Here is a 25,755-nt window from a genome sequence, read left to right on the forward strand (position 1 = left end):
TTGCTATATACCTCAGCTATTAAATTATACATATAAAATTATACCTTTTACATAAAGACATAAAATCGGCTTATAAGGTTACAAAAAACTTAAAAACAAAAGTGAATGAGGACAGCCCAGCATGGTGGTGCACACCTGTAATCCCAGAAACTCAGGAGACTGAGGCAGGAAGATCACAAGTTTGAGGCCAGCCTTAGCAATTTAGAACTTCTCTCAAAAAAATGGTGGTGGGGAGGCTAGGGGTATGGCTCAGTGGTACAGAGCCCTAGGTTCCATTCTTAATTTAAAAAAAAAAAAAAAACAATGAAGATAAAGATAACAGGACAAAGAAAAAATGAGAGCAGAAAGACAAATTTAGCAGAGGTTAATAGACCTGAGAAGTACAAATCAAAAATTTTCATTGAAAACATAATTAAAATCTCTCACTGAGCCCTATTTTTTCATTTTGAATTCATTTTTATAAGTGTATAATGCAGGGTTTCTCAACTCTGTCATTATGACATTTTGGGCCTAATAATTCATTGCTGTGGGGCTGTCCTGTGCATTGTATGATGGTTAGCAGCATCCCTAACTTCTACCCAGCAACTAGATGACAGGTGCAACTTTCCAGGTGTGATAATCAAAAGTACTTCCAGACACTGACTTTCAAATGTCCCCTACAGGGCAAAAATCACTTCTAGTTAAAAATCACTGGTATATTACAATAACATTTAAAAGTAATATCACAAACATTGCTACAGAAACAAAAATAAACAAATTACAAAAGGAAACCAAAGGCTGGCAGATATCACACCATGCAATAATTCATCTGTTTGTCTTCTCACAAAATAGGATTTAGCATTAAAAAGGCAGTACAGAGGCATTAACGCAAAACCATAAACAGTAAAATAAAAGACCATATAAGATTAAGATAAGTAAATATTGGAAAACTGACAGCACCTGAACATGCAAGATCTGGACCTTGGCAAAGAAGGGTGGAGCCATATTGGTTTAGGAATTGTCTGCATAAGAAATTAAAGTTGTCTATATGTAAATTAATCCACGAATTATAAATTGAGTGGATAGTATGTATCTGTAGTTTTTCATCCTTAAGTATGTTATGATATTGCATCTCCTAAATGCTCTTATTCTGCCTTTTTTTAAATTACTTTTTTATTTCTCTAACTTCAAGATTTTTATTTTTAAAAATTCAGGTAAAAGAACAGAAATTTGTTTAGAACAGTAGTCAAATTTTAATTTTATAAGTGATTTGATGTCTGCTTTTCAATAATTCTTATGTTGCTAAAAATCAATGTGTCACAAAATTCATTAAATATTTTACTATAAAACTTCAAACAAGCTGACCATGATGGCACACGCCTGTAATCCCAGAGACTCAGGAGACTGAGGCAGGAGGATTGCAAGTTCAAAGCCAGACTCAGCAACTTAGTGTGTTCCTGTCTCAAAATAAAAAATAAAAAAGGCTAAGAATGTGACTCAGTGGTTAAGCCCTTCTGGGTTCTATCCCTAGTACCAAAACCAACCAAACAAAAAACTTCAAGAAAATCTAATTTAAAAGTAAAATCAGAATACTAAAAGCATTCAATTAAAATATGTAAGATCCAATAACCGCACTTCTAGGTATATACCCAAAAGAACTGAAAGCAGAGCACCCTTATTTACAACAGCCAAAGGCAGAAGAAACCCAAGTATTCATTGTGCTGGGTGAATGAATAAACAAAAAGTAGCACATAATTGGGGAATATTGTTCATTCTTAAAAAGGAAGGAAATTTTGTCACATGCTACAATATGAAGATATTATGCAAACTGAAGTAAGCCAGTCACAGTCAAAAAAAAATTGTAAATTCTATGTATATGAATAGCTAAAGAAAAGTTAAGAGGCTGGGGATGTGGGTCAGTGATAGAGGGCTTGCCTATCATGCACAAGGCCCTGTGATTGTCCAGCACCACAGAAGGTGGACAGGGGGAGGGGGAAGGAAAAGGAGAGAGAAGAGTAGGGAAGAGAAGAAGGAAAAAAACAAGAAGAAAAGGTTAAAAAAAAAAAAAAACATTCACTTTATGGATTTCATACTCACAGTGTCCTGAATTGCTTCACTTTTCTCTGGGCTTTCCTCTAGATAAATCCTCTCTTTCATGCCACTCTTGGGACTCTAATGGGAGGGGGAAAAAAACTACTCAGTTCATTTTAACAGGCTCACCAAAAGACAATAAGGAAAAACAGTATGTTTTTTTTTTTTAATAGCATTCAGAATTTCATGTTTATATTTAAAACTATTATATAACTTTAATACAATACTTGACTCTACTATGTTTTTCCTGACTTTAGAAAGTCACTTAATCCCTCAGCTTTTCAGTTTTATGTTGATAAAAAATACAGAACCAATAAAACAGTTTTACCTAACTTCTACCAAATAACTCTAACTAGATACATTACATACTTCAAATGCATTATGTCAAAATCAAATTCTATTCACCTTCTCTAACCTCTGCCTTATCCAACTATCCTTTCTTTTCAAATTAAAAGCATTTTGCCTAGGGCTGGGGCTACAACTTAGTGGTGGAGTACTTGCCTAGTATGAGCTTAGGTTCACTCTCCACTAGCTCAAAAAATAAACCAACCAACAAATAAAAAACTCTTTTGCCCTATTTATATAGGGATGACACTATAAAATACAAACTATATTATGACATGCAGAAAATTCAATTCTGGGAAAATGTGGAACTCCAAAGCAATACAGCCATTCCTCAGAGGAACTGAAAAGGAGGAACAAGAACTTGTGTGTGAAAGCCACTGGGAAGACAGACGTTATCTATCATCATGTGTATGTATGAATATATATGTGTGTGTGTGTATGTGTATGTATATAGAGATATAGAGATATCAATATATCACAGTTGCTTCAAATGTATGGCCCATCTTAAAGAAACAGATAACTCTGGAGCTTAAGATAATAAAGATAAGATTAGAATAATTCCAACATAAAAAGCAAAAAAAAAAAAAAAAAACTATCAAAGATACTGAAGAATCAAGTCAAAGTAACAAAAGAAACAACCTGAAGGCACTCTCACATTCCAAAAACAGGGTAACTCTTGTTAGAATCTCTTAGTTCAAAATATTACATTAATTCATTCATATTCTCTCTCTCTCTCTCTCTCTCTCTCTCTCTCCTCACTGATCATCCTTGGAACATGTTAGGGAATCAACTCTTCTGAAAACAAACAGGGAAAAAATATTTATCCTGCATTTTCTGTATAAGCTATATTTTAGAGTAACCTAAACACCTGTAAGGGAAAATCGTTCCCCATAAAATAATTCCATATAATAAATACTATAGAAAGAGCCAGGGGTGGTGGCACATGCCTGTAATCCCAGCAGCTAGGCAGGCTAAGGCAGGAGGATCAAACCTCAGCAACTTATCAGGACCAAAAGCAACTCAGTGAGATCCTGTCTCTATATAAAATATAACATATTTTATATAAAGGGCTAGGGATGTGGCTCAGTGGTTAAGTGCCTTTGAGTTTAATTCCTAGTACCAAATTAAAAAATAATATAAAATTACAAAATCATTCTTCTGAAACCCCTAATTACATCATGAATCTGGACATTTGGGTCACCAATGGCACATAAAAACATTATGTAAAAGTTTGATAGGGAACTCTGTAATCATGAAGTTCCTCCTCTGAATGAACACCTTAAACAAATTTAGAACCACAGTAAGACAATCAGACATTCACTTCCTAATGTGATATAAAGAGATGTACACAGAACCACCAACAAAATGTTCCTGCCAAAAATCACACCTTAATCTGATCAAGACTCCAGATCAAACTATCAGTTTTCAGGAAATAAAGATAGAGGAACAGGTTACATAACACTGTGAATACAATTGAAAAGTGAGTTGTTTTACTGGTATATGACCCAATTTCTTTTACCAACAGAGTCCTACTACAATGACTTATCAACCAAAGACAACATGAAATCCTTGACTGAATCCTAATTCAAATAAACTATAAAAAGATTTTTTAAAGACAAGTAGAGTATCAAAGCATATATTAAGAAAATATTAATTCTTACGGTTTGATAATGTATCATAGTTATATTTTTTAAACATCAAGTCTTTCGAAGACACATTAATGAAATAGTCTTTACTTTAAAATAACTCAGTGTTTGAAGGGTATGGAGAATAGAAGTTACATACAAAACAAGTTTGGGTACATGTTGATGACTGCTGAGACTGAATTATCAACGACATGACAGGAATATTTTTGAATGTGTACGGTAATTTTCAAAAAAAAATTCAGAAATTGAAACCCAAAAACAGATGCTCTGAATTTTGGATAATGATGTGGGACCCAGTTCCTTATCTTAAGAGCGGTGTTATGTGAGCATTCTTTAAAACCTCCAGAAAAGTGAGCAAAAGCAGAAATTTTTAATAATGATAGTATCACAAATACCAGAGTATACTATTTTAAATGAAGGAAAACAAGCCTCAAAAAAATTAAAGTCAGTGATTCAAAAGTTAAGAAAACAAACTGGTTCCTCCAAACTTATTACAGTACAATGGAAACAAACATGGAAATCCATGAGCTAAAAGCAGAACATCTTTAGCCTCAAACTAACACTTGTAAGAATTCTCATCATTTTCCACAATATTCATGTATTTGTTTTGCCCTAATACCTCATCTTTAGTGAGAATTAAAAATATATGTATACCATTAGGTACAACTTCTGGCAGAAAGTAGGTATTCAATAAATGTTAACTGTCAGCTATTCTACATACATTTGTTATGTTCTAATTCAGTCAAGCAAGTTTCATTTCTTACAGATCTCCCTATTTCTATACTGCAATTTATTTTTTACACTGACATGTTTCTGATGGTGCCCCTCATCTGCATGCAAGATAAAACCTAAACACTTGACTCATTCATTTTGTTGTTCATTGAATACTACAAAATATCAATTACATGCCAGTCTTAATTCATTGGAATGCCTGTTACCTATACTTACCAATTAACTCACTGTTTCATAAAGTTATACTTCTAAGCCACAGATTTTATTGTAACATTTCTCTAAATAAAAGATAAAATGCAAATTTCTCATAGGTATCACTTGCTCTCAATACCTATTCTTTGGAAACATGAAGTCACATAAGAGTGTCTATGCTCTCAAGGAACTTCTTAATGGTAGACAAACCATAAAAACAGAGAACAATAAATAAATAATAAATAAACGAATACAAGAAATATTCCCAAGTAGCACTGCTATCTAAGCTGAAGCCTTTATAGCCTCTACTCAAGATAATCTCAAGCCACTTCATCCATAACCCTAACACACTAGGTTGCTCTGAAATTTTCACTGCTCTCCCCAAATGGTATGTGTTTTCATACTTTAATAATGTTGTTTATATTGAGAGTGCTGGTACTTTGGAACTAGACAGAGGTAGATCATTTATTAACTGGATAAGTTTGGCAAATCAATTAATTCCCTTTGGTCTCAGTTTTTCTTTCACAAAGTTATAGTAACAATCATACTACTTCATAAGACTGTTTTGAGAATTGGTTTAAGGTAAGGAATATAAAACACTAATGTATGGTATGTACGACCAATAAATGTTAGCTATTGTAATTTTTTTCTTGAGTCAAAATTGAAAGTTTCTGCTGCCATGAGTGGTGGCGCATGCCTATAATCCCAGCAGCTCAGGAGGCTAAGGCACAAAGATTCTGAGTTCAAAGCCAGCCTCAGCAAAAGCGAGATGCTAAGCAACTCAGTGAGACCCTGTCTCCAAATAAAATACAAAATAGGGCTGGGGATGTGGCTCAGTGGTCAAGTGACCCTGAGTTTAATCCCCCACACCCTCCCCCTGGCAAATTGAAAGTTTCTATTAAAACCTTTTACCCAATCATCAGACTCCTATCACAAAACAAAAAGTTTTCAAATTTACCTTGAATGAGGAACTGAGTCATTGGGTCTAACCTTCAAAAGGCAATCTGAGCCCACCATGTCTGTCTGCAATTCCAGAAAGACTCAAGAGGAATTGTTTGACCCTGATATCCCTGAGGAAGGAGGATTATAAGTTCCAGGCCTGCCTCACCACTTAGTGAAACCCTGTCTCAAAATAAAAAATACAAAAAGAACTGTAGATGTGGTCAGTGGTTAAACACCCCTGGGTTCAATCCCTAGTACCAAAAAAAAAAAAAAAAAAAAAGGTAACCTGAATAATGGTTTATACAGTGACTCTCAATTTTTTTTTAATCACAACTCTCATTAAGATAAAAACCTTACATAGTTTGCCATCACTTACATGTGTATGTGTATATACAACAAAGTCACAAGAAATAAAGCCTTCTATATACAAAGCAAATTTATTTCCACTTCTAGTCTTTAAAAAATATGTATCTATTCCTCACAATTTACTAACTTGATTTTTATGATCCATAGCTACAAAGACACTGGCTCAGACTACCTCCCTCATTCACTTTTAAAGAAAGTAACCTATTTTTAAGTCTTTTTCCTGTTGCTTCATGCTTCTAAGAGAGAACTTATGAGTAAATAATGCTGAAATTGGCTTTTAACATCAATGTGGCCATGGTGCTAAACATATTCAACTTAATATATTTTATTACCATCTTCTAAACAAAGACCCATGTTCACCTGATAGTCTCTGAGTTAATCAAGAAAGTGCTGTTATTAAACCTGTACTATTAACTGAAAGCTATCCAACAGAACTAAGGTTTTTCCTCTTTGTAATGGCAAAATGCCCTGTGATTCAAGCCTGAGTCACTCTAACCACAAATGGAATATTAACATGCTCTTAAAGATATCAACAGTTGGCCTCCTGGTTCAGTTAAAAACATTGGCATTATTAACTTCTCTACCCACAAACAAGAAGCCTACTGGGAAATTCCATTCCTGCAAGAGAAAAACTTGGCAATTGGTGTTTCTGAGGGAAAAAATGAATTCTGAAATTTAAATTTCATATCCAATAGTATCCAGAATTTCTGTTCATCAAATTGTTATATTAAAGAATGGGATAGTAGTAAATAAGTATAAAGATAACACTTCTAATTCACATAACTTAAAATTAAATCAAGAAAGGAGCTGTAAGGAGAGTACAAGAAGATCAAGATTTAGAAAACTTAATGCTTACATCTGCATTGTCACTACTAGGCCGAGATGCATCTCCAGTGCTCCAGTCTGTCCTGCCCAGTCCATCTCCAGGTTCTATTTCTGTCTCACTGCCTGTTAAGGCATCACCTAAAGGCCTGGAGGGTGTAACTACAGCTCCATCCTAAAAGAGAAGAAAGGAGGACACACATACAAACATGTAAAAGAGAATATTCATTACTGGCTAAACAAAGAAACCAAATGGCATTGTGGTCAACATGTAGATTGCTAAAGGTTGAATACTAATGTGATCAAGAATACTTACTGTTCTACAATAAAAAAAAATTAGTAACTACTAACTCTATGATCTTAAGATGGAATGACCATAAAGACAGGAAAAGGGATATTTTAGTGAAGAGAACAAAAGTTTCAATTTCCAAATGTAGCCAAGAAATACACACACACACACACACACACACACACACACGTAAATTTACATTATACATCTATAAGTAAAGAATTATTTATTTACACTATAACTTCTGGTTAACTGCCTTTCAACGCTTCGGAGTTACAATGAATTGCAAATTCTGGGACAACTGCTATAACATAAGTTAATGTTAAGCTTTTAAATAAGGAACTACATTTTACTGTTCAAACAGTAATAATAATAATAATAATAATAATAATAATTATTCACTCAATAATAATAATGTGAAACTGTCAACATTACTCCAGCATAATACTCAAAATGTGACATAGCAAAATTAAAAGTAATGAAAAAAACTGTAATGAAAAGTACATTGATACAAAAAGGAGACCTACATACTTGTGACCTTGAATATATCCATTTAAAGAGTTCAGCCCAAGTTTTCTCAACATGATTTTTCATTTGAAAATGAGATTAGCCTAGATGATCTCAAGAACTCTTTTAGTTCTATTACTATGTGTTTTTCACTTCAGCCTAATTCAAGAAGTGATAGATCATCAGCTTTTTCACATTTTAAATGGCTAAAGCAAAATTTGCCCCATTTTTCTTTCAGATAAAATATAAGAAGCTTTATATATCCTACATATGAACATTACAAAATACATCTGGTTGACATAAAAATGCTGAGCTATTTTTTCTAATGAGACCATTATCTGCATAACATACCTATATAGCAAATTCTATGTAAATCTATTTTTAAATTAAAATAAAAATATAGTCACTAAGAGTATAAATGTGTTTTGAAATCCTCAGACTGGGTTTGAATCCCAATTCTGTCATTTCTGAACTGTACTAGTTCAGAAAGTTGCTTATCTAAGATTTTTAAACTACATACGTAAAATGGAAGAAAACAATAGTATCTCACCTCAAAGGGATGTTGTGCAAATTAGAGAATGCTTGCATGTATATTTAGTACAATGTCTGTCACTGTGCAAAATCTTATGTCCCTGTTTAAAAACATATTTACTGCCATTCTGTTTCAAGATGGCAAAATGAACCACAAAAATGCAAATATATTTATCTAAATACATTTTTGTAGTTTATTACATCAAAGCAAAAGCACTAGGTTCTTTTAAAATTATGGAACAAAGAAACATGATATGAGCAAGCAAACAATCAGAAGCCCTTATTTATTTTTGCTAATCATTACTTTTGTAATATTCTACATAGGACATCTCGTCCTGTGTTCGAAAAACCACTTTAAAAAGGCAACTGCAACATTTTCTGACACATTCCCAGAAGAAAATTTTCCTACAAAAAGTTGGGTAGCATTTTTCATAGTGATGCTACCTGAGCAGAGCCTGTGGCTTTGGATAACTGCTCTTGCAGCTGAGGAATGTGTTTCTTGGCTTCTTGGATCTCTTTTAGCAATCTTTGGGCAGGTGTTCGGTTGTAATCTTCCTGCAATAACTGAAAAGTTATAAAAATATTTTGAGGATTAATTATGCCATGAAAATATAGAAAAAGTTCATTATTAATCAATAAAATAGTTGATGGAACTGCTTACAATTCTACGGGACTGTGATTATGATAAACACCAACTCAACTATGCCCACTCACATTTTTACTGGCCTGTAAACAGCCCCCATTTCTACTTTAGTTACCTGTAGCCGTTCCTGTTCTTTCTGCAACATTTTTCTTAGAATTTCTACTTTCTGGTTATGAACCACATTATTTTCTTCCTGGAAAAAGAGAAAATGAACAAAAAAACCAACATGTGGAGAGTGAAGCTAAAACAGAGAAAACAATATAGAAAATGTTCTGCCTCAGTTCTAACTATCAGTACTTTTAGGATTTTCTTCATTCCTACAGTTATGAAGATGGGTACTTAGATCAATTCTTATGGATAAAAAATTACAGGGACATTTCTGCCCTTCCATTTCATTTTTACTGAAGAGAACTTACAAGAACATTACTAATATTAGTTGGAAAACTGAAATTGCCTTCATTACATAAACAGTATCTTATACTTCCTTCCTTTGGATTGTTATTATCATTGTATGGCTCAAATTCCCAGTACTTCCTGCCTGAAATATGAAGACAATTCCCTAATTCCTCCTTGTTTCACAACTCTTTAATATTTTACCAATTTAATCTTCCTATAATCCTGTTACAATCATGTTACTCACTTGCTCAAAAGAATGTTGAATGGAATCTTACTGCTTATCCAATTACATGTGTTAATCAGTCTGATAATTGTGAAACATACAAAGGCAATTTACTTTTTTCAAGCTCATCTTCTACCATTTATTTGAACAGGTATCAACCAAACAAAAGTCCTGAGTGCTTCCTGAAATATTTGGTGCTTTCTTGGCTCTTTATATCTGTTTATCCTACTTCCTTTACATGGGTTACTTTCCTATTACCACCACTTAAATGTTACCTGTTTTACAAAGTTCAATTCAAATAAAACCCTTCTATGAAAGCTTTCCTTATCACAACTGGATGTACTTTCTTCTTCCTTTGAACTCTCATAGAATGTAATATTTTTACCCTCACCCTACATACATTCTGCTTTTGTATTATGATTGCTTGTATATTCTTGATTCAATCTCAATGAAGGTTTATTATTAAACACCTATTATATGTCAAGTAATATTTCAGGTTCAGGGAGACAACAATTAACAAACAAAAAGCTTCTGTCTTCTTAAATTATACATTAGAAGATGACTAAAGACCTGGAACAGAGAATATCTTAATTATATTTTTGGGGGGTGACACATTATTTTGTATACAGTAGGTGTTTATTATTTGAATTAAATTTGCCATGAACAATATTCTGCAATCTTCCACATTACTACACAATTTCATATTAGGAAATTATTTTCTAGAATCTTGAACTTAAATCTGTCAATCAGTTCAATACCTCAAAACTCTTAATATCAAATAAAGAAATCTTTGCACAATTGAGACTTTACTAAGAAATTTTCCTACTCTTACCCCCATGAGCACAGGACTAGTGATTCGCTCCATATTCCCAGATGCTCCAGGTGAGTGAGGGGATGTCATGATGGGAGACATATGTCCAATGACTGATGGTTCTACTTCAGAGTCAGCAAGTGGAATCTGGGGCGACCCAGGAGGGCGTCCCTGAACAGTGAGAGCTACATAGGAACCAGCTTGGGGTGTAGAGATGGGAGAAAGAGAAGGGGAAGGAAAATAACATCGTCAAGAAACTTTATATAGCATTTCACTACTTAATCTTTGACAGTTCTAAAACTCCAGTTATGTGAGAAAGTCCCATCATCCACTAATCATGTCTCCACAGAAAAATAATACAATCTCTTTAATGACTGCCCTAAAAATTGAAAAAAAAATATACTTTTCTATAAGAAATTACTCATAAGATCAGACTAATTAAAAGAAAACAAAATTTACAATCCCAAGAATATACTTTCCCAATTTAGAAATGAGTAACATCAACCATCTACTAATAGATAATTTCAACTAATTTCCTAAATGTAAATGTTTAAAATAATCATATTTGAAGATGACACTAATTAGGCAGGATTTAATTGACATTTTAGAATGCAATGGCACAATTTCAAAATAACTTTACAAAATGAATATGACCAAATAATATCCCCAAAAAAACAGGGAAAAACACAACAAGCAGAGAGTTGTAACTGAAAAAAGTTGGAAGAATAGACAGAAAAATTCACTAGACACATGAGAAGGAAAAAATATAGACAGAAAAATTATAACACAAAGACTCAACATTATTTACCTAGCATCAAAAAGAAATGAAATGTTCCAAATAAATGACTTTCTAGATAAACTGGTTTTTTAATGATAAAACCTTTTAATCAAGTTCTTCAATACAACTTTTAAATGTATTTCACACTTGCTTCCCAATTTAATCCTCCCAATAAACTCATTATCAATTATTTCATCATGTATAAGGTTCTAAAAACTATTTTTGTTAACTAAATAGTCACAAATGCTATGTTGCAGGTAAGGAAAGTATAAATACTTGTTAACATTTTTTGGTCTTATTGCTCTGTCAAGAACGTCATCTATCACCTTACTTGGAAAGCAGGTGTAGTCAAATGGTAACAAGAAAGTAAAACTGAAGCAAGGGAAATATAAAAAAGTATGGAGCCCAAACTTCACTCACTTCTGAGATTCCCAAATATGTACTACTATCACTTGCAAGCAAAGCTCAGAGGGGTAACTGAACTCTATCTCCTCCCTTTGCAGATAGGAAAATGGGCCCTACAAGCAATGGGGTCTGGCCTACCCATGTCTCACTACCAGGTGGAGAAGTACTATCACTTTGACCCTGAAGTACTTAGAGCTAGTTAGTTGCAAACTCTCATTGACTTGAACCCAAATTTCACTATGAAGAAATAAATGCAGGGGCGCTACACACCTGAACCTGAAGATCACCAATTCTTAACCCTAAACTTTGTGAAGCCACTATTATGGGTTATATAATCATTTACTTCCCTGAGGGCAAGTAAATGTGCTACATGATTTCTAAAGTTCCATTCAGTTCACCAGGCCATTGTGTCTGATTTTTCAACCTCCTCTATCTCAGGGGATGCATGCATAACAATTTGTCTTTCAAATATATGTATTCAATATTATCAAGAACTACAAGGATAGGGCTGGGGATGTGGCTCAAGCAGTATCGCGCTCGCCTGGCATGTGCGGGGCACTGGGTTCATCCTCAGAACCACATAAAAATAAAGATGCTGTGCTCACCGAAGACTAAAAAATAAATATTAAAAAAAAATTCTCTCTCTTTAAAAAAAAAAAAAACTACAACAATATAATCAACCATATACATGGAGTTGACAGAAGATAATTATTAGTAAGTTATAAGTTTTTACCTTAGTCCTTCCTTCAATGCAGGAATTGGAAAATTCCAACCAAGGGGCTAAATCTGGCCCACAAACTGTTTTGATAAATAAAATTTAACTGAAACAGCCACATCCATTCATTTACATATGTTCTATGGCTGCTTTTGTGCTACAATGACAGAGTCTAACAGTAAATAAACTACATGGCTCGAAAAGCCTAAAATATTTGCTATTTGCCCTATTATAGAAAATGTTTACTGATCCTCATTCTAAGGGTTTTAAAAAACAATTAAAATTGAAAATAACATTCACTTACATTTGATTAGTTTCACCACCTCCAAATGGTTTGAATGAGTCACCAGAGTTCCATTCACCTATAAGAAAATGAAAATAGTGTATGCCAGATACATCCTATTGAGACAATGGGTACATACTCTAATTATAAGTTACATCAAAATATGTATAAATTTGGTTCAAAATGTGCTTTTATCACTAGTCTATAAAGTGTATTCAGCAACAAAATGAACTTGAACACAATATCAGTCCTCTATTTAAATTACAACTTACTCATCATGACAAATGACAAAATATGCCATGAAACAGATTTAAAAATCCTTCACAGTGAAGAACTACTGTAATTAGGAAAAAAAAGTCTCTGCTTTTAATTATCAGTTCACTGATTTTTCAAAGTTATAATAAATCAAAACATGATTAAAAAGTAATGTTTCCATAATGACACACAATTTACTTTTAGTTAAATATGACCTAATATTTACCATGAAAATTAATTTTCAGACAGGTTATATGTTAAAAAAAAAGTCATACAAAGCCTCCACTAAACTAAATAAATAAAGGTAAAAATATCAAACATGGATTTAACATTAATTTCTTTCTCTGAGGTAATGTTAAAGTTCGAATACAAAAGCACCCCAGATATGTCACATTTAACTATGATATCTAATCTTTGAGACACTCTTCTAGCATACAACACTATATGAACTGCACACATACATACATATTATAACTTCCTTTTTTCCATTGCACTACATATATCTTTCAATAAAGATTCAGGTAGACCTAATCTATTCTTTCTAAAGGCTGCAACTAAAAATGTAGTTTCTCCAACCCTCAGTTTATGCACAATTTAGATTGTTCACAAGTTTTTGGTGTGATACAGGCAAAACCAATTTTTCTGTGCACATATCACTTCATGTTTGCAAATTTATCTCTTCAGGTAAGTTCTTAAAAGCAAAATTGTTAGTCAGCATTTAGATACTTTCTTAAAGGCTTTTTTAAAATAAGTATTCAACTAAGTTTCTATTCAAACAAATTTTACCTAATTTATACTCAAGCTTATGAGAGCAGCCATTTATCATGCCCAAACTATGCCAACTATAGATTAACAATCTTGTAAATTTCCTTACAACCAAATATATTTTTCACTTATCACTTTAATTTCAAATTAACTAAATCACTTAAGTTGAAAATATCCTAATTAATATGTTATTTATTCCAATTACTTTATGAAATTCTTTGCCTATTTTTCTATTAGAATTATTATTTTCTTAGTAATTTAAAAGTGCTTTTAAATAAGGATATCATATTGTATAACACATTCAAGATTTTTCCCAAATTATTTTTGTAAAATATGTTCATGGAGTCTTTTCTTGTAAAATAATTTGATTTTAGGTAAACAAGTCAATTGTTTCAAGTGTAATTACTCACAAATCTATTCTATTTCTGCTGGTCAGAATTCAAGACCTGTTTTTGAATTCTACACTGTGTTCTACTGGTCTACATCTATACCAAGTCTACTTCTAGACTAGAATAACATACTCAAAATTAATCAATTCTTTCTTTCTCTCATTTATAGAACACACTTTTTCTTTAGCTATTTTTTTTTTTTTTTAAATGGTGCTGGGGAGAACCCAGAACCTGTATACCCTAGGCAAGCACTCTACCACTGAGCTATAAGCTCCATTTCTCTTTAGCTAATCCTAAAACTTTGTAAAGCTCATCTGTAAGAACAATCAGTTTGACAAGTAATACACTGCCACAATTTTATGCATATAAGCTATATATATATAACACACATAAGTTTTATACACACACACACACGAGTGTGTGTATATAATTTATTTATTATTTTTTTTGTGTGTGTGGTGCTTGCTAAGGATTGAACCCAGGGTCTTCTGCATGGTAAGCAAGCACTCCACCATTGAGTTAAATTCCCAGCACTCTATATATTTGACAAGACTTTCTTGCTTACAATTAATCTGGACAGAATGATCTATATAACATAGGGAGTTATTCTCCTACTTAAGAATATACATGCCTACTTATTCAAGTCTTTCATTATGCCATTCAGTAAAAGGTAACATTAATTTAAAAGAAATGAAATAGGGTTTTACAGTTAATGGATCTACATATAATGTGCTTCTTTTTATAAAAATCCTAGTGGAAAAAACTATATAGCTAATACATGTTGTTTTATAATCTTACCATGAGTGCTGTAATAGTCTTTTCCTTACCTTGATGATTCGATCACCTGTCTGTACTCCAGCCCGCATGGCTGCTCCATCTGTATAAAAAATTAATTACATAATATATTGATTCATTTATATTCACTGATAAAAGAGGAAGTGTAGCAAAGCAGTTAAAAACACAGGCTTAAAGTCAGATGTACTTATTCAAATCCTGCCACTGCCACTCACTATTTCTGTGACTCAGACTTATTTTGTTTTTTTTACTCTAAGCCTCAGTATCACCTAAAAAATGGGGACAAAAAATAACCACCTCAATGGACTGGAGATACAGCTCTGTTGGTAGAGTGCCTGCCTCGCATGCACAAGGCCCTGGGTTTGATCCCCAGCACTCACCCCCGCCCCCCCCCCACCAAAAAAAAAAAAAAAACCCTACCTCGAATTACATCCCTCCACATAAAGGAAGTATTCAATATATGGTAATAGCAAAAGGTGATATCATTATCATTTGGGAAAAAGAATTGATAGTTTTGAGCCCATTACCGTCTCTTTATCCTTAGAAAAATATCACTAGTGTTATGAAGAAATGAATTCTACAAACTTCTAAAAGTGATGACACATAAAGTGTCATGATCAAGGAGTAACATGATTTCTAAAACTAAGAACTGTTTTCTTTCTATGAAGTATAAAGAAATTCAACTATGGTTAATTCGTTCCTTAACACTATAGATAAATCTAGTACAACAGTCTTCATGGCCTGCAATCCCTGCAATTATTCTATTATGGGCAACAGATACTATTTAAACTTTTATATTCTTACTGTTTGCTTCCAAATAATAGAACTGTGTTTAAAAATGCCTTGCCTTCTTTCACAGACTGTACGAAGACTGGATTGTCTCCACTGACTGTCAGCCCAAATCCATTGTCATCTTTCTGGATGATTACACAACGCTGAACAAGACCTATACAAGATCCACAGAGTAAAGAGAGAGAGAGAGAAAATAGGGAGAAAAAGGTAATGATTACATATTAGTAATGAACTGTTTTCTATCTAAAGAAATGTACAAAGCTCATGAAACTCACATATTATAAAAACACCAACCCATAAATAAAACAATAATATCACAAGAGTCACAAATATTGTCTTCTCATTAGAGAAGTAAAGTAGAATTGTTCCAGGATTAAAAACAGTGATGATAAACTGGAAAAGAAAGTATTAGAGATGGGACAATTAAAAGGAAATTCCACCCACATATATGCTAATTATTTGTAATATAAAATCCTACACCACTGTACTCTAATTGGTGTTTCACCTAAGAAAATTGAAGACTATAGCACATGAGGCCAGGAGTGTCTAATTCCAGAGAAATTCAATCTTAACCTCAATAAAATATACTCAGGAAAATAGAAACAAAGAAAGGGGATGCTTACAGAATACCTGAAGAAGGAAAGAGTTCAAGGAAGAAAAACTCTGGCTCATAGAAAAAATAAAAAGAAAGCCGGGCACTGTAGCACACACCAGTGATCCCAAATATTTGGGAAGATAAGGCCGGAGGATCACAAGTGCAACGCCAGCTCCAGCAACTTAGCAAGACCCTGTCTCAAATTAAAATATTTAAAAAGCGCTGGGGATATAATAACTCAGTAGCAAAGTGTCCCTGGGTTCAATATCCCATACTGTGATAAACAAATAAATAAAAGAGGAGAAAAAAAGCAGAAAAGAGGGCTGAGGATACAGCCTAGTAAAACAGCACTTTCCTAGCATGCACAAGGCCTTGGGTTTCAATCTCCAGCACCACACACACACACACACACACACACACACACACACACACACAAAACAGAACAGAAAAGAAAACGAACCTATGGGCCCAACCTATCCTTTCATGTTTTTCATATACTCACCTGATTCCTACAGGACAATTTGTTCCCTTCTATTTAAAACTGTCTGGGCAAGGTGAGAGAAAAAAAGGGCCCAACCAAAGAAAGAGGAACATTTCAGACTAGAACCCTGATTACTTGTTTTTATAAAGGATCAAATCTGAAGTTCCTAAACTCTGCACTAGACAGACTGTATATTTTCAGTTTTACAGGAAAAATACACACACACACACACACACACACACACACACACACACCCCATATAAAATAACAAAGAAAAAGATGATTAGAAAAGCAAACACTTCTTTTAAATAAAGATTTTTATACCGAGAACCACAATCTTTTAAAAAAATCTGATGTACAAAGGATAGGTTTAATATATTAATAATATATTCTTACCATTGTATATGCTTGCTGATAATGATGTACTATGAGTATGTGAGCCTATGAAATACAAAAGACTAGTAATAACAGGATCCCCATATAGAAAACATGAACCTTAAACTCATATCCCACACAAAGACTAATTTAAAACAGATCATGAGGACTGGGCATGTAGCTCAGTGGCAAGACCTTACCTAGCATGTGCAAGTCCCTGGATTTGATCCCCAGCATCAAGAAAAACAAAAACAAAACCAGACCATGAACCTAAACATAAAAGCTAAAACTTTCCAGAAGAAAACATAGAACCTTCAAGATTCAAGGATAGGCATAGATCTCTTAGTAGAAAAAGGGAACCAACTGTAAAAGAAATACCTGGTAAACTGGTCTCAAAACTGAAAAACATTTGCTCTCTAAAAGCACACTGATACAAAAATGAAAAGCCAAGTCACAGACTGGGAGAAAAATATTCACAATATAGTACAAATATCTGACAAAGAGCCTGTATCCAGATTATATCTTAAAAAGCAACTCTACAGTTCAACAATGGAAGACAAATTTTAAAAGGAGCAAAATATTTAAATAAGCATATCACAAAGAAAGATATGCCAAAAGCCAAAAAAGCACAATGCAAAAGTGCTTTAACATCTGCCATCATCAGGAAAATGCAAATTAAAACCACAACGAAATTATTTTCTACTAACCAGAATGGCTAAAAATAAAAGGACTGATGATAACAAGTGTTAGTAAGGATATGGAGCCGCTGGAACTCTCACAACATTGTTGGTGGGAGTGTACAAACCCTTGGGAAAACAGTTTAAAATTTTTGCATAAAGTTAAACATAATTTACATATGAACCAGCAAGCAATTTCATTCCCAAGTAATGAAAATTCATATTCACAAAAAGATTCAAATGTCCATCAACAGATAAATGGATAAACATATTGTGGGTCTGACCATACTAAAAAATTACCTCACAAGGAAAAAAAAAAAACCTACCCACATATACAACAAACATGGATGAATCACAAAAACATTATATACTAATCAAAACAAGCCAAATACAAAAGAGGGTACACATTATATGATTTAAATGCAAAGAGGAAAACCTAAAGTACAGAAACAAAAAAGCAGAATAGTGATTGCCAAGGAGAGGAGTGAGAATGACTACAAAGAGAAACAAAGGAAATTTCTGGGGTGATGGAAATGTTCTATATCTTAATTAAGGTATGGCATGAGTATATTCATTTGTCAAAACTATTCAAACCTCACACTTAAAATTAGTCATTCTTATTTCAATAAAACTGGTTTTCAACATTAAACAACTTGTTAACCATCACTCTAGAGATTACTAAGTACTAAGCAGTATTTGTTTTCACAAATTCACCACTACCACAAAACAGTAAATTGTAATGAGGGTGAAGAGAAATAGACTATAAGAATTCAAACTCTTTCATCTGTTCAATGGCCTCCTTCAAGTAATCAGAAAAACCACAAATCAGAAGGGTATAAACTATATAAAGTTAATATAACATATATAAAGTATTTAGCTCAATGCCTCACAAACCAAAAGGGTTCAAAATTGTTAGCTCTTATATTGTTATGATTAGGGACATTGCCCTTCGAGTTTGCTGCTCGGAAATATATTAACCATCTAGCTGAGTGCAGTGGGTACTCCTATAATCCCAAAGGCTCAGGAGGCTGAGACAGGAAGGTCACAAGTTCAAGGCCAGTCACAGCAACCTAGTAAGGCCCTAAGCAACTAAGGGAGACCCTAACTCAAAATAAAAAGGGCTGGGGATTTAGCTCAGTGAGAAAGCTACCAGTTCAAAAAACAAAAATGTATTACCCATCTATCCATGTCACCATTAAAAACCAAATATGAATACTTTTATATTAATATACTCTAATCATTAATGCAAATGATTCTCAGGACAATCAATCCTCATTCATGTTTTGGATGGGGAAGAAAGAGAGAAGGGAAATTTTCAAGAGCAAGGCTTCTTTTATAGTCAGCTCTAGAAGATGAAGGACAGCAAAAAGTCAAGAAACAAATCGTATCCTCTTAAAAGCTTCTCCTAGGGCTGAAGATGTAGCTCAGTAGCAAGGCATTTATCTAGCATGCACAGGGCCCTGGATTCAATCCCTAGTACTGCCAGGAAAAAAACAAACCAAAAAACTTTACCTAAATATCCTCTTGTAAACTCCCCCTGCACCTCTATTTAGTCCTATCACATCATGTCACCATCAATGAACATTGATGGTATTTGGTTTTATTCCCTCATTATTATATGCTTTAAAAGTGCAGAGTGCTATATCTTGTTCACTATTTTAGTTCAGAAATTGGCATGTATTCTGGCACAGAAGAAATTTTTTTTAAATTGCTAATGAAATTCAGAAAAGTAGGAGTCTAGAGATGAGTAGAAGCCCAGAGGGGGAAGTGATTAAAAAGAAAAAAAAATCATAATTACTTTTACAAATATGTCTAGGGTCCTAAGAGGCTGCTACGGGTTAATATATTAGGACTACTGCATACATTATTTACATAATACTGTAAATTTGCTTTTTCTAATTCATAATAGTTCCAGCCTGATAAACTTCTCTCTTAATTCTATATCAAGGAGATAATGAGGTACAAGGAATAAAGAGTAAAAGGGAAAAAAGCTAAGCACACATCTATTCATCTTTCTCTTCTCTCCATCCCCAAAATATGATTCACTTTTGTTCTTCTAAGTCTACTTGCTAATCTGAGACTCTAATGTACTTCAACACATAAAAATTTCTAGAACTCCACAAAAAGAATGCACTTTACATTTTAAACATGTAATCAGTTCAGAATCTATGAATTCAAATTAATTATTATTATTATTACTAATAATTATTATAATAATACCCTATTGCCCTGCTAATCTGTGACATCTGCATAAATTTAGATTTATGATCATAATAAAGTGAAAACTAAGTCATAATTCAGAAATCCAATCTCAAATGCTCGCTTCTATGATGTTACCTCCCACTCACAATCAAATCAAATTTTTTTCTTTGTTCTAGAGATACATGATCTACTTGTAAAACAGAAGCTATTCTGACCCACTTAAGGGGAAATTCCACCTTCTGTAAGAATGAAATCATCAACACTGACTAAATTATTATATCATAGCAAAGTCCTTGACCAAAAAACCTACTTTTGTTTTAGCAAATTTGAGTATTCATCTACTAGTTAGTTAACACTGCAATCTGCAGGTGCTGTAAAGATAACAGAAAACTACTAGAAGTCTTTGCTCTCAAAGAACTTAAATTTTTAGTCGGGAAACAAACAATGAATATCTAACTAAGAATCAAATTATGGTACAGACAAGAGGCCCTATATGTTATAAAAAGAAGAGTAAGAAAAAGGTGGAATCTAACACCAAAACAGACATTTTGAATTTCATTAATTAAAAAATCCCCAAACTAACATTCATCAATTTTACTTTTTCTGGTTGAAGGCCATGGTTTTGTTTTGTTGCTAAATAAATCCCTCACTATGATAAAGTTTATCAATCTAACTATCATACAAATATGTTTACCTCTGAATGAGTTTTACAAAATCACACAAACACTTGGATGTAAGCTGTATCCCAGCACTTTATATATAGAGACAGAGTGTGTTTAAGAAGAAGACAGTAAAAAGGCTTCAACTTCCTTGAAACTCTTATCAGAGTAATATTTTTTCACCCCCATGGTTCTTGGTGTCACATGAAGATTGTTCACAGATATCTATTTTTTAAGTATATATGTGGTATTGGTGAGTAAGTGTATCTCTAAATGCATTCATCAAAAGGTATTGCAAAGCTTTCTTTTGTACTAGCCTATGAATGTGTAGAAAGCAAGTATAGATTCCTATTATTTGTTTTCCTATTCTTTAGCACAGCGCCTGGCATATAATAGGTGTTCAATAAAGCATTACTAAATAAATTTGAATTTATTTTACATAAAAGAAATTTGAAATAAATCATACCCAATTATTTTTAAATAAGAAAATCAGAGTCCTAAAGACCATGCAAAGTAAATAAATAATTCTGTAAATACACTAATTAATTTCTGGTCTGGCAAAATTCCAACAAAAACAATTTGATCCCCAATCTACCCAAACTAACCCCTCTACTTAATTTTTTTTAATTTCCTGTCTTGATATTTCCCCCTGGAAGCCAATAAACTGATATCATGCTTATTCTCAGTGAAATAAAAATATTCTGCCAAATTTACATAAATTATTTCTTCCTAACTTTTATTCCCCTTTCATAACAAAGGACTTTTTTGTTATAAATAACGTGGCATATGAAACCAACACAAAAAGACTATTTGTTGCTCAATAGGTAATTTTCAATAATAATATTTTGAAGGTGAAAAAAAAGTAAATCTTTGTAATGCTTTGGAGTGAAGAAGAAAAAGTGATAAATATGTATTCTGAAAAATTTGAGGGGCTGGGCATGTAGAGTGCTTGTCAGTAGAGTGCTCGCCTCACATGCACAAGATCCTTGGTTCAATCCCCAGCACCGCCAAAAAAATAAATAAAATAAAATAAAAGAGAGAGAGAGAGAGAGAGAGAGAGACGGTATTGTCATATTTCACTATATTTTTTAAAAAGGTCAGAGCTATAGTGCCAGATAGTAAATTAATGAAAATGAAATGTTAAATATGTAAGGCAACATGCTAAATCTCCTATGCTACTTTCGACTTAGCACACATTTTTAGTTTTTCTTCGCCTTTTCTTTTATTACATGACCAAACTTCTTTAAGTCTCACTTCTGAAGAATTAGCTTCAGGGAAGGGTGTGAAGAAAACCATGTGCAACCTAATAAAAACAGCTCATTTTTAAACTGCTGCCAGACATACATGTTTTATGAGTAAGTCCTCAGATAATCCTTTGATTAAGAAGCCTCTGCATTCTAAATGCACAATGCTGCCAGAAAGAGGAGCCTCAAGTTCCAAGTATACTGATTTCATTCTTTTAGACCACTATCAGAAACAAGTTGCTTTTCTTTTCTTTTTTTTTTGGGGGGGGGTACTGGGAAATGAACCTCGGTGCACTCTACCGCTGAGCTACATCCGCAGCCCTTTTTAAACCTGAGACAAGAGTCTCACTAAAGTGTGAGGTTAGTCTTAAACTTGTGATTCTCTGGTCTCAGCCTCTGGAGTCACTGGGATTACAGGCATGTACCACCACACCCAATTATAAGTCTCTTTTCTAAGTTACTTGTACGTCTACTTTATAGTTTTTCAGAAGGGAAGAAAGAGCCAATTAAGAAGGGCCAAGATGTTATTCTATCACTTCTGTATACTAAAATACTTGATTTCAAATTCAGCAATCATTCACTTGAAACACACTTAAGAAAGTACCTCTCCACAGTACAATTCACAATAGCTAAATTGTGGAACCAATCTAGCTGCTCTTCAATAGATAAAGAAACTGTGGTATATATATCCACTGGAACATTACTCAGCATTAAAAGAGAATAAAATCATGGCATTTTCAGGTAAATGGATGGAGTTGGAGAACATGATGCTAAGTGAAGTAAGCCAATTCCAAAAACCCAAAAGCCAAATGTTTTCTCTGATATGTGGATGCTGATCCATAATGGGAGTGGTGGGGGGAACATGGGAGAAATGGAGGAACTTTACATAGGGCAAAGGGAAGGAGGGGAAGGGAGGGGGATAGGGGTAAGAAAGACGGTGAAATGAGACGGACATCATTATCCTAAGTACATGTATAAAGACACAAGTGGTATGACTCTACTTTGTTTACAACCAGAGTAATGAAAAATTGTGCTCTATATCTATATTATGAATTGAAATGCATTCTTCTGTCATGTCTAACAAATTAGAATATATAAAATTTTTTTAAAAAGGAAATAGGGTAATGGGTTTGAAACAATAAAATTGAGAAAAAGGTACCTCTCCAAAGAGCCAGGTACCATAGAGGGTGCAAAGATAAATATAGATGCAAATAACCAGACACAAAGCTGGATGTTACATTCAGAAACAACAAAATTAGCCGAGCAGCCTTGGAAAAGCCCTGTGAAAAGACAGTATTTTTTAATTGACAGATAAAATTGTATGTATTTATAGTGTATTACAAAAATTTTAGATTTAACTATCCTACAGTTTGTAAATATTTAACTAATTAGCAAATGTATTAAATCATATAGTTATCATTTTCTGTAAGAACACTCCACATCCACTCTCTCGGCATTTTTCAAGAATATAACATATTGTCACTAATCACAAGGAGCAATAGACCTGTTAAACTTATTCCTCCTATTTAACTATAATTATGTATCAGTATTTGAACTGAGTCTTAAAGGATGGATGGGATTCTAAATTACAGGACATAAACCAATCATTCAAGACAACAGTATATGAACTGAGCAAAGGTATAATATCAAGATATAGTTGGAGAATGCAAAATTTGGAAGAGCGTCTGGTACCTTTAGGTGAATACTAGTAGATTAAGTAATAATAATTTAGAAATAAATTATTACATATCTTAATAACTATTTGTACTTTATTAACAAATAAATGAACAAATACTTATTTTAATAATATTAATCTCATGAGTCAAGGCAGAATATAGAAGGAAGTGAATAAATATGAAACTGAAGTTAAACAAAGTTATGAACCTATTTAAAAGTCTCATGGCATGCAAAACTAAACAAGGCAGTGGAGATAGAATCAGAGTGAGGGATAAAAAACACTGAGATGGTATAAAACAAGGTGGCTGGCAAATAGTTGAAAAACAATGAGAAGTAAAAGATGACTATAAGGAAATAAGAGGAAGTAAATGGAAGAACTATAGTATCATTGAAAGAATTAGGTAAATCAAGAAGAAGATTGATCTCTGGTCATTCTGAATTTGAGGGTGACTTAGAGTGAAAGTATAGCACAAACAATTAAAACGTGACTGGCAACTAGAAGAAAGATTAGAAACAGAAACAGTATAAGACAAGAGGTAAAAAGCAATCAGTACACAAAGACAAGACAATTACAAAGATTAAAAAAAAAAAAAGCCAAATTGATAAAATATAGAAAACAAGGAAAAGTAACTGCATTGCCAAATGGCTCAGAAGGAAGGTAAGAACCAAGAAAAAGCTAATGGATTTTTCAAGCAGGATGTCTTGGTTCATAGTTCAGATAGCATGAATTCAGAAGTCAGTTTATAAGAGGTTAAGAAATGAAAGAATTATAAGGACACAGAAGGTTCATGTAGAACGCTCTTCAAAAGGCTGAAGTGGGCTGGGGCTGGGGCTCAGCGGTAAAGTGCTCGCCTGGCACATGTGAAGTGCTGGGTTCAATCCTCAGCACCACATAAAAATAAATAAATAAATAAAGATATTATTCCAACTATAACTAAAATATATATATATTTTTTTTTTAAAAAAAAAAAAGGCTGAAGAAGGACAGGGATTGTGACTCAGCGGCAGAGCACTTGCCTTGCATGTGCAAAGCCCTGGGTTCTATCCTTAACACCACATAAAATAAATAAATAAAGGTACTGTGTCCATCTACAACTAAAAAATGTATTTAAAAAAAAACACTAAAAAAAGAGGAACAACTTGATGGGAGCAAAAATCAAACAAGAACTTTTCTTTTGAAAGATGTGAGAAGTCTGATTAAGAAAAATATATGCATTTTTTAAAAATACATAAACTATGAAGTACCCAAACCAAGATATTTAAAGTTCAGGTTGATAATCCTAATCCAAAAACCTGAAATACAAAATGTTTCTAAATCTTAAACCTCTTGAACATGAAACTGGAAGTGGGAAGCTGCACACTTGACCTCATATGATAAGTCTCATTCAAAACAATCAAAATTATTTAAAATGTTATATAAAATTATCTTCAGGCTATGTATATAGGCATATATAAAACATGAGTGAATTTCATGTTTAGACTTAGGTCCCAAGCCCAAGATAATGAGTTAAAATCCAAAAAATTTAGAAATCTGAAACACTTCTGGTCTCTAGTATTTCAGATAAGGGATTACTCAGACTGTACTGTTTATTCCTCAAAAGTCTGAAGTAGGCTTGAAATAAGACCATACACTAAAGCAGAAAGTCCCCAGTAGCTATGACTCTTCTCAGACATACTGTCACATTTCCAGTCTTTCCATGACACCTTTGAGTATCTTTTCTACCCACACTAACTGCATACAGTCTATATAAGTCTATCCATACAGTTGATAAAACATTTGTAACGTGAAAGAGTTACATTAGCATGCTAACTCACTAACTCTAATCAATTCGTCGCTCTGAGGAATGCATTTTGAGGACCAGTGGCTCAGTTCCTTCCAAAAAAGGTATTTCAAGGGTTCTTACGGAGCCACACCTCACTTCCCAACTACCACTTAAAATGCTTCTATCATTACCAAGCTAACAGCGTGTCTGAACTAGTGTAATATTCCTATCACTGGTAAGGAAAATATTAGTATAATATTTCTTGTCATAGATTCCTAAATTTTTGCCCTCATCCAAAGCAAACAACAAGTAACTACATACAAACCACATATCTAGGAAAATGGTGAGGAAGATGAAACATACTACAAAGGCTACTATGAAAGACTGGAA

General features: G+C 33.3%; 1 protein-coding gene across 5 annotated transcripts in view; it reads right to left on the reverse strand.

Annotated features, from left to right (window-relative positions):
• Arhgef12 (Rho guanine nucleotide exchange factor 12) overlaps positions 1 to 25,755 on the reverse strand; it is a 149,006-nt gene that overhangs the window by 45,216 nt on the left and 78,035 nt on the right. For 4 of the 5 annotated variants that reach the window (XM_076846263.2, XM_076846262.2, XM_076846261.2 and 1 more), the window contains 8 exons: positions 15,748 to 15,846; positions 14,933 to 14,982; positions 12,718 to 12,775; positions 10,537 to 10,715; positions 9,201 to 9,278; positions 8,887 to 9,006; positions 7,150 to 7,290; positions 2,077 to 2,151 (listed from right to left, as the gene is read on the reverse strand). In XM_076846263.2, coding sequence (XP_076702378.1) covers positions 2,077 to 2,151; positions 7,150 to 7,290; positions 8,887 to 9,006; positions 9,201 to 9,278; positions 10,537 to 10,715; positions 12,718 to 12,775; positions 14,933 to 14,982; positions 15,748 to 15,846 — 800 coding nt within the window. The remainder of the gene's footprint in view (positions 1 to 2,076; positions 2,152 to 7,149; positions 7,291 to 8,886; positions 9,007 to 9,200; positions 9,279 to 10,536; positions 10,716 to 12,717; positions 12,776 to 14,932; positions 14,983 to 15,747; positions 15,847 to 25,755) is intronic. The other variant, XM_076846264.2, reaches the window with a different exon arrangement.

The sequence above is a fragment of the Callospermophilus lateralis genome, chromosome 2 (genome assembly GCF_048772815.1).
Source record: "Callospermophilus lateralis isolate mCalLat2 chromosome 2, mCalLat2.hap1, whole genome shotgun sequence".
NCBI classification, from domain to species: domain Eukaryota; kingdom Metazoa; phylum Chordata; class Mammalia; order Rodentia; family Sciuridae; genus Callospermophilus; species Callospermophilus lateralis.